The 13890-nt window shown below is 38.3% G+C and overlaps 1 protein-coding gene across 3 annotated transcripts; it reads left to right on the top strand.

Moving 5' to 3' along the window:
- Positions 1-854: 854 nt before the first annotated feature.
- LOC122642685 (zinc finger CCCH domain-containing protein 66) lies at positions 855-13661 on the top strand. Of its 3 annotated transcripts, XM_043836238.1 has the most exons (9): positions 856-1269; positions 1308-1476; positions 1868-2040; positions 2314-2367; positions 4175-4291; positions 4399-4713; positions 12596-12871; positions 12949-13315; positions 13348-13661. In XM_043836238.1, the coding sequence occupies exons 2-8, from the start codon at positions 1404-1406 to the stop codon at positions 13297-13299; spliced, it is 1359 nt and encodes a 452-aa protein (XP_043692173.1). In that variant the 5' UTR covers positions 856-1269; positions 1308-1403; the 3' UTR covers positions 13300-13315; positions 13348-13661. The 3 variants fall into 3 exon arrangements, with proteins under 3 accessions (XP_043692174.1, XP_043692173.1, XP_043692172.1); XM_043836239.1 differs by having other exon boundaries at positions 855-1269; positions 1868-2036; positions 2310-2367; positions 12949-13661; XM_043836237.1 differs by having other exon boundaries at positions 12949-13661.
- The last annotated feature ends 229 nt before the right edge of the window (positions 13662-13890 follow it).

Below are 13890 nucleotides of genomic sequence, written 5' to 3'. Positions count from 1 at the left end.
TCTCATGTTTGCCACGTGTCTCCATATGACACCAATACATTTATTAATTATTATTATATATTTTAAACATAGCTTATTCCCATAATTATATATGCTTTATACTATTATACTTTTATTTAGTACAATTAAGGTCTCTATCAGGAGTCAGGGAGTCAGAAGTCCAAGTTGTTGTGGGGCCCACAAATTGAATGGTGTAGATTGATTAGAATATGCGCTGACATGAGTTATGATGACAAAAAGTTCCTCTTTTTCTAATAAAAATAGTAAATAATAGAATTTCTACTTTCAGTAAACAGAATTATATATATATACAGAGTGCAGGGATAATTTGGTCAATTCATCAGAAGGGCTTGTAAGGAAATGTAGGGGGTAATTTTGTAATTTAAGGGACAGAAGGGTCGTTCTCGTCTTCCCCACGTCTTCAGGGCACGAGCGGTAGGGAAGAGGTGCTTGAGAGACCGCGGCGCATTAATCGCCGGTGAAAATCCACTCTCAAAGAGTGAAATGGTGAGTGGGACCCACACTCTACACGGAGTGAGACTACGAATAAAAAATCGACGCGTTGATCCCCCAGTTGGGGTCCCACAGTTTCTCAAATCCAACGGCTTACCACCTCTTACGCGACCCTGAGCGGTTTCGCGCGCATTTACGTCGATCTTTTTTGTTTATTATTTTATTGTAACTCTTAAGTCCTTTAAATAATTTATTTAAAGAATTAGGTTAAAAATTAAGAAATTATTTTTGATTTAATTATTGCATACGTACAGTTCTAACCAAGGACTAGGTAGAGAAATGCAAAAGCATAGAATAAGAAGAAGAAGAAGAAGAAAGAGAAAAAAGGAACCCTTTTCATACTTTGGTTTCTCTCTCTGTCTCTCTCTCTCTCTCTGATATTAATAAAGCGGACAGAAAAAAGGAAAAAAAAAAAGTTACCAATTTTCTCAACTTTGAATCCGAAATAAAGTGGTACTAGAGACACGCACATCAATTGATTTATCGAATTTTTTTAGTTTCAGTTCTTCACGATACGAGAAAGCGAAGAGCGATCTTATTTTGGAGTTATCTTTTTTTATTCTACGATTTTTCTCCCGTCAATTTAGTTCGTTTTGGGATTGAATTGGTGGTTTTTTTTGGTTGAAATCCAGTTTCTTATCTTGTTTTTTTGTTGGAATGTTGATGAAGTGAGGGATTGATCAAGGTGAGGTAACGTTTTCTCGGTTTGAACTGTTTGAATGCTGTATTAAAGGGGAGAAATTTTGAGAAATTTCTATACCTTTTAATTGTCGATGTTGGTGGTGGTAAGGGGGATATTTATGATCTTCTTCTGAAAGGGAATTTGGCGGGTAATCGCTTGATTAGCGATCGAGGACTGAGGGTTTTGGTTTGGGAATAGCTTTTCATCGATGCCGGATAGTTGGCAGGTTCTGAATAATGGTGTATCGGCTTCGTCTAATGCTTCGGTCGATAACATGGAAGGTAATTTGATCTCGATTTCTTTCTTATTCCTTTGTGGAAATCTAATTACAACCTTATTGAATTATAGTATTGTGAATCTGTATGTCGCTTTGTTTGGGTTGATCTCTGATTAGAATGGAATTCTGATTGTTTTGATTGTCTTGGATGTACTTTATCTGTTCCGTATTAATGGGTAGAGCTGCAATGCATCTTTAGTACAAGCTTCTAATGCGAAAATTGTTGAATGTCATTTGCATGTTTCGTTCGATTTGGGCTGATCTTTTGTGTACCTTTCTGCTTTATGATGGTGTATATTTAGCTCTTTATTCTTTTTATGATTATCTTAATTGATGCATTGTATATGATACTGAAATACTGCAAATTTGGTGATTCTCATTCTCGTTATCTGCAGAAGCCATGTGGCGCTTGAAAATTCAGACCAATGATAATCATGAGGGAGTTGCTGCGTACTCGAGCCCTTATCCGGATCGGCCTGGTGAACCTGACTGCATATATTACTTGAAGACAGGGTTATGTGGATATGGAAGCAATTGTCGCTTTAACCATCCTGCTTATACTGGGCATGTATGAACACCATCTTGTTTTACCAATCTGACATTTTGCAGTTCTCTGTCTATTTAAAATTTGCCTTCAAAACTCTCTCTCAATTTCTGTAAGCACTGTTGAATCAAAACTGGTGAGCAATTATTTGCTTTAGCATAGTTGCATTTATTGGTAGGATGTTTTAAGGTGTGAGATGTCCAAATGACCATCCACTTTGAACTTGCTTAAACTCGGCTGTGCTTTCTGACAGTAATTTAAATGTTCCAACCAGTTTTAGCCCTTCTGTTTTTACAGGCTGCTCTGCACAGAGGTGAACTCCCTGAAAGAATTGGACAACCTGATTGCCAGGTATATTGTTTTCACCAACTGAGAGTGTTCACTTCCTACTGGATCTTTTGCTCTGATATTATGAGTGGTTCGGTCCTTTTGCTGTATGCCATTTTTCCGCCATGATATTTTGCTGTTAAACATATATAGCTCAGAACTTATAATTAAAGCTAGATTCATTGCAAGGATTAATGTAATGTAAAGTCATATGGCATAATTAATTCTTAAAAACTGGAGCACACTAGATGGTTGAACCCCTCTTACTCGGCAGGGTGAACCACTAACTGGTTGGTTTAATGTTGAATTGCCTGGTCCATGCAGAAAATGGTTACTGTCCATGGTAGAACTTTTAAGCTTAAAGTATTCAACTGCACTGAAATTTAACACGGGAAGCACATAAATATATTCCTCTGCCTCTATCTCATATAATATCACCAGAACAATGTCGCGGTTCATTTTTGTCTGGAGGAAGCTGAAGTTTTGGGCACGAAGAAACTAGAATCTAACCAACTCTGATGAGATCCTATGTTACCTGGACACAGCGAAGGATACAACTTGGGTGTGAGAAAGATTCTATTTTATTGCATTCTTATTGGCTTATATGCTTTGGCAGCCATTCATACAGTTCATTATCTGAAATGTCCAGGTAACATAAAATGAAATTTGGCGAAGAGGAGTAGGATATTCATATCCCTACCTTATCTGTCCTCCGATCTTTCTAGTTAAAAACTTTGTTATTCTTTGTGCTGGGAGCATATTCTATGGTGTTTAAAAAAATTGTTAGTGTTTAATATTTTTATTCAATTATAGGCTACATGTGTGTTTCATTGTTGATTGAGAGAGTCTGAGTCATGTCTTAAGATGTTTGGAAGGCAATTCTTGTGTTGGGAAGTTGTTGGCTTATTTTATGATGGAACTGGTTCCCTAGTTTTTCTTTTATTTTTTCTATAAATCTCATTTTTTGTTGCCTCTTTTTTTTTTTTAGTTAAGAATTGGTTAAAAAACTGAATTTCATCGTAGATTTATTCCAAATGGTGTTCCTACTGGAGAAATTGTGAATAAATACAATGGTATGATGATCTTCTTTCACATGGTTTGACAGGTGAACTCAATTGGATGCCTAGATTGTAATTTGTTCATTAAGGATCTGGATATTTTCTGTACCAGAATAGTTTACTCTTTCCCTTTGATCTTATCTTGTCTTCTATAAAGCTTGTTTGACTATTGAAGAGAGCAAATAGTTGTTATGGTTATTTCATTTTATAAAAGGAGATGACGTATTGGGATTTCTTAAAATTCACCAGCATAATTCAACTCATATTGATAATTCACATACCCTTCATGGCTCGGTGGTTCTTTTGCTCCTGTTGGCTTTTCCTCTAATGGCCTATCATGCATAATGATGGGTATCACTACTCTTTCTGAATGATCTAATGTTGGAAAATCATGAAAGGAGTAACTGGTTTGATCTAGTGTGTTCTTCCTCTTAAGTATTTGAACGTGTTTAGGAGGTGGACAAAAGAATTCAGTTCAGAAGCTTCTTATTCTAAGGATATTTACAGGGGAAATTGAGGACCCTTTCTGCAAGACCTAAGAAAGATCATAAAAAAGGAGGTCCCAATCTGGCTTGTTTGTCCTCTTAAATATTTCTAACTCTTTGAGAAAAGGAGATTGCATAAGTAACCTCATAAATTGAAGATTGAATGTGTTGCAGTCCTACACTAGCCTCTGTTGTATATGGATTTTTATGTAGAAGACAGAAGTTATGCTTTAAGAAAATACAATCTTTGTAATCTGTGGTTCTTTGCTTTTCACCTGTCTATTGCAGTATTTCCTGAAGACGGGAACCTGCAAATTTGGAGCAACATGCAAATATCATCACCCACGTGATAGACATGATGCAGGACAGGTTCCTTTGAATGTTTTAGGTCTACCTATGCGTCAGGTTCCTACGTTTTGCTAGTGCTTGCATCCTATTGTCGAAATTTATGTAATTGATTGGTTTATATTGTTTCATCATGGCACTTGTTAATGACTATTATTCTATTATAGGAAGAGAAATCATGTCCATATTACATGCGAACTGGGGCTTGTAAATTCGGAATGGCTTGCAAGTTTCATCATCCCCAGCCTACAGCACTTGGGGCTGTGTTACCTGTAACTGGGCCTGCAACCTATGGATCTACAGGTTCATCAGTGGCTCCTCTATCAGGTCTTCCTTATGTAGGTGGACTTCCAGCATGGTCTTTACCACGAGCACCGTACATATCTGGTCCACGCATGCAAGGTCCTCAGACCTACATGCCTGTTGTTCTTTCTCCTTCGCAAGGCATCATTTCCACACAGCAAGGCTGGAACACATATACGGTCGGTAGCTTGTCTCTTCAACTGAATTGGTTAATTATTAACTTGGAATCATTGTATTAATTTCGACCAAATAAAAAGGAATCCTTATATTAAGATAAACTCCATGTTCTAATGAAAATGGTTTCCTCTGAAATGCCACTTTTCTGCAATGTTCATCATGGCCTTTCTCTCTCTGCCCCTTGCCTTCTCCAACCTTTGCCCTATGCTTGATTTTATATGCAACTTCTTGTTGTTTCTATCTTTGTAAGAATTCAGTTATGTTAGTTATTGCCTTTTTTATTTTATTTTATTTTTTGGAGGGGGGGGGGGGGGAGGAAGAGGGGTGTAGGGAGATGTAAGCTTGCATTTGAAACCATTATTTTCTATGATGTCTGCTTATTATTAATTAATGTCCACATAGTTTACAGATATAATGCAACGGCATAAGCCTCAGTACATTGACCCCAAGTAGTTGGGATAAGGCTTAGTGAGTTGATAAAATTGCTAAGCTTCATGCAACATGGCTATGATACACGAACACTTCAAGATAGGAGGTTTACTCATGTCCAACCCTTCTAAGTACTAATAGTGTATTCTAGTCGAATCCTTGCTCTGCTTTTCCACTCTGTTTAGGGCCATATCTTTTGTTAGCTAATAAGCCTTTGTCTTTTCTCACCAATGCAGCCCAGGTCATTGCTTGTTTCCACTTGTCCTTTTGCCACCTCCAATTTGTGCCAGATCAGAAACTGATCCTCCTAACTAGTAGTTCATCAGGCTTTGTCTGCATGATACCATCTCAATTAGCTTTCCTTCAACTTGTCATCTATGGTTCTAGTTTAAACTGTCGTTGAGTTCATCCATTTGCAACATCATCTTAGTTTAGCCACTTAGCAATCTCAAGCCTGGTTTCAAGTATTAGGATCCGCTGACACCAGTCCATCTGATACTTGGCAACTCCTCCCAGTATCGACCAAAGATTGAGCAGAATCAGGCCAGATTGGCCAATCGGATCAGGATCAGGGCAGTCCAATCTCATCACCAATACCAAGTGGTAAATCCTTGATCTCATGATTATCATCTTAGCCACACTCATTATATATATATAATGTATTTCTTTACTGCCCCACACTTAGCTCTACATATCATTGATGGCCAGATACCTGTCTTACCAAATTGTGCTTTGGTTTATGGAATTTGTTGATGAGACATCATTATGCTTCAGACGATCCTCTTCATTTTATCCACCCTGCTTTAATTCTTTGACCAATATCCTCGTTAATTTATCCGTATTTATGATTGAACTGAGATGAGAAAATGGTTGTTCTGGTCTTGTTATCGAAGTGTTACTGAGGCAGTAGTCACTTGCCTTAGTGTTTTGGGGCATGACTGACAGACATTCATAAATGAGCACTACCAACAAGTAAATGGTTGCTGGGGTGTGACTATGACATCTTGGGCTTGATCACTAGGTTGGACTAGTCCATTACTTCTAGCTATTTACCATTTGGGCTCTTGGCCTTGTTATTTGGTTATAATTTTGTACACTTTATTTTTTCTGGTCATTCAGCCACCAAAACATGATTGTTATTATTCAGTTTTTCTTTTGGCATTCACTACCTTGATACACTGATATTCCATTCATTTGTGGTATGTTTATGGTAAAATTTATTGCATAGTTATGGTATTCATTGCCGTTCGTATCTTATTTCCTTAATTTAAAAACACCATCATCTTATTTTTGTTGTTGACTAGTCATTGACTAGTCAATGTTTTGCCTCAAGAGGGCCAAATGTCTTGGCATCGACTTTTTGCTTGAAATTGCACTTTATCTCTTGGTCATCAACTTAACTGCATTTCTATTCCTATTCTTGTCCGCTTGTCATAAAACCATTGACTCTAAAGCATCCCTCCATATATTCTGAAGAAATTAAATGTCTAGCACATGCATTTTTTATCAGCTAATATTGAAAGGGGAAAAGTATTCCAGCATGCCCTCACCTGGAAGTAGATCAGCATGCCCTGTGTTTTTTTTGTCACGTGGAAGAGTGATCTGGAAATTCTGACCATTGGATGTTTAGGAAATGATGTGAATTGGCTACATTTCAAATTTCAGTCTGAGATTCAATGTATCCTCTCAATGTAGGCAAACCCTCCTCTGTATGTCCATGCACCCCTTTGTAGTCCCTTGCCAGTCCGTTATTTTCTAAATACCTTGTTTTGCCACTTGGCAAACATGAAGTGGGCTGAAACTTGATTGGTGAGCAGAGGACCTTGGGATTCACCTATACACAAAATTTTAGTCCCATCTGAACTGCCGCATGGCAGTTATTGGAGGGCATGTTGTTCTACTTCCGGTTGAGCTTGTGCCAATAATATAATGAATTATTATTACAAAACTGCTTCTCTAGCACTTACTTTTCTCTCCCCTTTTCCTGATAAATATGGATTGAATCTCCTTTTAAAATAATTGAGAATTGATGAGACATACAAGCATGGGAAAATGATTGAAGCAGTGACAAATTCAATATAAGAAAAACAGAAGGGGGCAACACAGCAATTATTTCATTTGAAGTCCAGAAATTTGAACTTTTTTCTCAGTCAATCCAAATTCTCATATCTTGTCTAAAATTTGGTTAGTTCTGACATAAATACCTCCAAACCAATTTAAAGAAAAAATGGACAAGACTTGTTAGTATTATTATGTTGGACTCTTTGGCTTGACATTGATACCATTATCTCCCAATAATAATCTTTTTCCTTTTAGTCTGACTGTAATGTTGTACTAGGAGCAGGTCATTTGTGGTATACATGGATGATTTACTTGCAGGTTTGATTTGCAACTATCCTGTATACCCATGATTTAACCTGTAGTCTGTAGTCATGTCCATTTTCTCTGACACAACTAAATCAAGGGAACTAAGAGTAGGTCAGGTTTGATGTCTTCTATGTATGGATGTTTTTCTTAGTAATAGCATATTTTGTAACCTGAACCTGCCCTCTTGAAGGTTTTTTGGTTCTAGATTAGGTCATTTCCTACTGGTCTTACTTTTTATTATATTTTATCCTTGTAATTATAATATACTTACATTTGTCCTTGTAAAGCCCATCCAAACAAAATGAAGTGTACCTTTTTTATTTGATGGTCTCTTCGACCTCGTTCTCGCAATAAATTCTTTGCCTGTCAAAATCATCACCTGGATGTTCTATGTACTCTTACTTCATCAATGTCCTAATAACCTTTCCCAAATTACTTATGTTCATCAGTAAATTGTTTTTTCTTTTTACTTTTTGGGTAAATAAATTTAATTTTTTGCTACCTTTTAGTTGGGAATTATCTTCATTAGATTTCTGGTCGTTGACAATATGTTGCTGTATCTTTTCTTGCCCCAAGAGGTTCCTTTTTTTTCACATTGGCCACTAGAATGCTGTTCATTTTGCCTACCCCTTCCCACCACCAATAGAAGTGCTTCATTTAATTCCACATTGCTTTATTCTGTATAAGTCTTTCCATTTTCTTCTCCCTACTCCAAGTGATTGCCCCACCCCCACCCCCCCCCCCCCCCCCCCCCAAAAAAAAAAGAGAACCTTCTTTCTTCCAGCTTCGTTGTTCTCATTGTGATGTAGATAAGTCACTTAGAGGGCTTATTTTATTGAAAATAAGCTTTGGGTTGGGTTATGTTGGTGTCTGGCTTTTGATCTCATGGGTTTACTTGTAATTGGCCAATTTACAGAGAGCCTAAAATAGGGGTAGAAAGTAGGAAAACGGGATTTGCTTCTTTAGTTTAGTTAGAGTCCTATTTTGAGTCTGTTTTCTTTATTATTTGACTTTCCTAGTCAATTTAGGATTAGTTAAGGATTGGGTTAGGCCTTTCATTTTTAGTGTCTAGTCTATTGATGAGTCTTCTATATAAGTTCGTAAGGAAGGCCTGCATTGTCACGAGTTTGATTAATGAATATTGGCTTGAGCCTTTGTGAAAATCCTGAGATAGGATGGGTGAGATTCCTAGGCTGAGATTGCCAACCCCTACCTTCCCCCATCCTCTTCCATCAGTTCTTGATTACAAACCTTAGTTTCAGCCAAATAGAGTTCAAGAGTGCTACAAGCTTTTGGGATTTCTTTCAACTGATTGTCACATCGATTTCTTGAAGATTACTACATCAAGATCATTGCATCGGTTTCTTCTATTGGGGAGTTCAACTTAATTCTTCAAGAGATTATTCAACTTCAATTGCAGCTTCAACAGGTCACTGATTTGAAGGATTCTATTATTTATTTCTCTTGTTCACTTGTGGTTACCAATTTGAGATCTCAGCATTCTCTTCCAACCAATTTGAGATCTCATCATTCTCTTCCAACATAGTTATCAAGGCGTCGCCATAGCGTCCAGGCTCCTTGGTCGCCTTGGACGCCTTGGGCGCCATGGCGGCCACCTTGCCGCCATGGCGGTGTCGCCTCGAATTTTGACACTCTAAAACGCCATGGTCGCCTTCCCACCTTGATAACTATGCTTCCAACCAATTTGAGATCCTATTGTTTTGGTTTTATTGGACTGGTTTTTTTGCGGGAAATGTTCTTCCTTTTAGATAATGAAACCATTCCATTACTACCAACCCAAAGATTTATGACCTCTATGAGATATACGGTTCATGCCTCTTTCTCCTATGACTCTGGAGGTTTTTCTATTTGATCCTACTTGGGATTAGACCTAATCTGGTTCTAGTCTTACATTATTTGATATTAGAGCCTACATTGGCCAGCCATGAAGACGTTAAATTCAGTCATTGAGGGTATGGAAGCTAACCCCGATGTACAGATTTGCGAGCCTCAGGTCGTTGATGATTGGGCTGTCAATGCAGTCCTTGATGGTGTCAATGATGATGACCTCTTGGATGATGATACTGAAGAGATTTATGAAGTCAATGTGGTGAATAGAATTTTGTTACAGAAGCAAAAGGTGAGGATTGGCGCTGACATTGTATTTTTTATACTTTAATGGCTAGTGGACCTTTGATATTACAGGTGATCATGGATAGTGGAAGCTGTGTAAATGCTGTATCTCAAGCCTTCGTCATAGCAGGAAAGTTGAAAATAGAGGCTCATCCACAACCTTATAAAGTTTCCCTCCTCAACAATAATACTTTGGAGGTAAATCAACGATGTTCGGTACCGCTAAAATTGGGAGAATATGAAGATGTTTGGTGCGACATCATACCCATGGTATTGGCTGATGTCTTACTTGGACGACCATGGATGTATGACAATAATATGTTGGTGGGAGATACCAAGTACCAATGTTTCTTTGATTTTAAGGGAAAACCATTGGTACTTAATCCACTCAACGTGCCAGCCATGAAACCAAGATTGAAGGTTGCCCAAGCCAAGCGCCAACAACTGTTGAAGCCTATTATTGAGAAGCAACCAACAAAGGAGGAATGTAAAAGCCTTCAACAGCAAACAAGTGCAATCACGAGTAAAGGACAACATGTTGAAAAGTTGTTACTAGCATTACCTTACACGGAGTTCTTGACAGTTAGTGAAGAATAAGGTGTAGCACTTGTACAGAAAGATTTGAAGTTTGAAGCTGTAATGGTTGCCGATACATATGTGGATGATCCCATGGATACATCCGAGGATATTGAAGCTGAGCACGTGGAGTTTGTTATTCCTTCGAAGTACCTTGAAGAACGTCTTTCTTGTCTACACGATTACATTTGTATTATCAAGGAGCTGCCTGAATTGTGCTCTGGTTCGAATACGGACGTGCACCACGTGAAGATTCTCGTGGTCGAGTTTTTTCTAAGTTGGGGGAGAATTGATGTAGATAAGTCACTTAGAGGGCTTATTTTATGAAAATAAGCTTTGGGTTGGGTTATGTAGGTTTTGGGCTTTTGATCCCATGGGTTTACTATGTAATTGGCCAATTTAATGAGCCTAAAATAGGGGTAGAAAGTAGGAAAACGGAATTTGCTTCGTTAGTTTAGTTAGAGTCCTATTTTTAGTCTGTTTTCTTTATTATTTGACTTTCCTAGTCAATTTAGGATATCTTATTAGTTAAGGATTGGGTTAGGCCTTTCATTTTTAGTGTCTAGTCTATTTATGAGTCTTCTATATAAGTTCATAAGGGAGGCCAACATTGTACACGAATTTGATTAATAAATATTGGCTTGAGCCTTTGTGAAAATCCTGAGATAGGATGGGTGAGATGCCCAGGCTGAGCTAGCCAACCCCAACCTTCCCCCATCCCCTTCCATAGATTCTTGATTCCAAACCCTAGTTTCAGTAAAATCGAGTTCAAGAGTGCTACAAGCTTGTGGGATTTCTTTCAACTGATTGTCACATCGATTTCTTGAAGATTACTACATCAAGATCATTGCATTGGTTTCTTCTATTGGGGAGTTCAACTTAATTCTTCAAGAGATTATTCAACTTCAATTGCAGCTTCAACAGGTCAATGATTTGAAGGATTCTATTATTTATTTCTCTTGTTCACTTGTGGTTACCAATTTGAGATCTCATCATTCTCATCCAACCAATTTGAGATCCCATTGTTCTGGTATTATTGGACTGATCGTTTTGTGGGAAATGTTCTTCATTTTAGATAATGAAACCATTCCACTACTACCTACCCAAGAAATATGACCTCTCTGAGATATATGGTTCATGCCTCTTTCTCATATGACTTTGAAGGTTTTTCTATTTGATCCTGCCTGGGATTAGACCTATTCTGGTTCTAGTCTTACATTACATTGTGAATGTTTTATATCATAGTATATGATGATAATTGATATGAATATCCATGAGCTATTGAATGTAACTATTACTTCTTGGGTGAAAATTTCTTTTAACTATTTGTCTAGGTAATCTATTATTGACATCTTTGGCTGTGAAGGAATGCTATATTCTAGATTCGCATATTAATCTTGTCAGATCTGTTTACACGATCCCTTTTCCGAAAGAATTTAATCTGTTGCAATGATGAAAACTGGTGATTTGCTATTCATCGGGGTGTGGTACCATTTGTAGTTGTGCTTTTTTGCCAGGGGGAATGTTAAGTTAGGTGTTAAAGATGGAAGGAAAGTGTACTTAGAAGCGCCCTATAACACCTGATAAGTAAAAAAAATGAACAGATGATGGAAACTCCATTATAAGTACCTGATGCCTTGATCACCAAAGCTGAAGGAAAAAAAGGAAACACAAAAAGTAAAAGAAGAGAGTTCATCCAACAACCAGCTTCTTACATGCTTGCACAGCAGCATCTTTTTAAGTTGTTGCTCTCAAATATTACTAACATTTATTAAACTAAAGAACCTCCCATTTAAAAGATCAACTTCCATGAAGTTGGACCCCCCCCCCCCTTTTTTTTTTTTGCTGGTGCCAAGTTGGACAGTTGGACTCCTTTAAACTGCCCTCATTTTGGAGTTAGACAACTGCTAAGCTGTATATAAGCTGAACCATGATTCACTTTGCAACATATGGAAGGGATGCACAGAAGAGTCCTAAGGACCTAATGCCACACCCATTAATTTTAGAAAACTCTTATGTATCTATTTTGTCTTCCAATTTTAATGTGATAGAGTGTTGCAATTAAAATTATGCAATAATATAAGGTTTTAAAACTAAAAGATGATCTGTCATCTATATTACATTACTTGTAATGCAATTGCGTGGTTTTTATGCCCCATCATTTGTTGTTTCCCACATAATATACTACACCTGGAATTCGTTCAGTCTGACCTATCAAGTTCTTTTCTTGAGTAGTGCAAAGATTTGCAGATTTCCTAGGTGGTTATTGTGAACCCAGTTGGGTCTACAATTTGTGAACCGGTTTGATGTTCAAAACCCCATTCATGGGCTCTATTGATGTGAAGTACGATCTAATTTATGTTTTTGTTTGCCAATCAGGGAACCATGAGCACTGTACCATCTACCGATGTTCTTGGGTCCAATATGGTTTTCAACTCTAAGCCTCAGCTTGAGTCAGGTTCCAGTGGGCAGATGCACTTGTTATCGACATCTGCCTCACATTTCCCTGAGAGACCTGACCAGCCGGAATGCCAGTATTTCATGAAGACTGGAAGCTGCAAATTTGGATCCACTTGCAAGTACAATCATCCAAAAGAGAGGATTGCTCCATTGGCTACAAGTACCCTGGGTCCCCTTGGCCTTCCCCTTAGACCTGTAAGTGCCATGCCCTTTCAGTCGCATTAATACACCTCCTCCCCTTGATGACTAACTTTATGTTCTTTTACTTGTAGGGTCAGGCAGTTTGCACTTTCTACAGTATGTATGGAATCTGCAAGTATGGTCCAACTTGCAAATTTGATCACCCCTTGACAGGATACTATAACTACAGCATGAGCCTGCCTGCTCTATCTATACCAGATCAACCTCTCTTTGCATACCAAAGAAATTCACCAATGGTCCGTTCATCTGAAACTTCTCCATCCAAGTCATCAAGGTTGCCTGATCGGATCACAAAATCCGAGGCTACAAACACCAAAAACCAGAATCCAGATTTGAAAGCTCCAGAAGACCCACCACAAGGAACCTCCCCAATGCACAACTCATCGTCTTCTTCAGAGCCGCAACATGAGCAATCTGATTAAATCTCCCTCCCCTCCCCCCCCCCCACCCTTTCCCTTTTTTGTTTTTTATTTTTCCAGGTGCTTTGTTCCTTTTGAAGGAATTTTTTCGCAGATGTGCCTCCTCTCCCCCACTTTTCACCTGCAATTCTGTGGAGTGGGCTAGGCTATTTGGAGATACATGTGGTGGGTGTAGGAAGGCATGGATAGCTTTTTTTGGGTGGTGAAATAAAAGGCAGGTGAAATTTGTATTTTTCCCCTTTTGCTAAATATTTACTTTCCCACAGATGATGTTTATTTGTCTCCGCGAGAATCTGTAACTGTTTGTAATGGAATGTTGAAAGATGAGGAAGCTTGGTATGTTTAGTGGTTCCATCTTTTGTTTATATATTTTTCACATGGACCAAATTCCCTTATGGTCAATGGGGTGCAGTGATTTAATTAGTCCATGGGCAGGTGCATTTGTTTTGAATAGGTGGGCTAAATGAATTGCCTGAATTTGGGGATGAACTTCTACCTCAGTGGCAGTGGCAGTGGCAGGCAGGGGACCAGGATCCTCTGCAGTGCCGCCTGGCCTCTGCTGTGCTGCTGGATGTGCACCGCTGCCCTGCCGTT

This window comes from Telopea speciosissima, chromosome 10 (genome assembly GCF_018873765.1).
Source record: "Telopea speciosissima isolate NSW1024214 ecotype Mountain lineage chromosome 10, Tspe_v1, whole genome shotgun sequence".
NCBI classification, from domain to species: Eukaryota; Viridiplantae; Streptophyta; class Magnoliopsida; order Proteales; family Proteaceae; genus Telopea; species Telopea speciosissima.
Note: the sequence above shows the minus strand (reverse complement) of the source record. Positions and strands in the feature narration are given on the sequence as shown.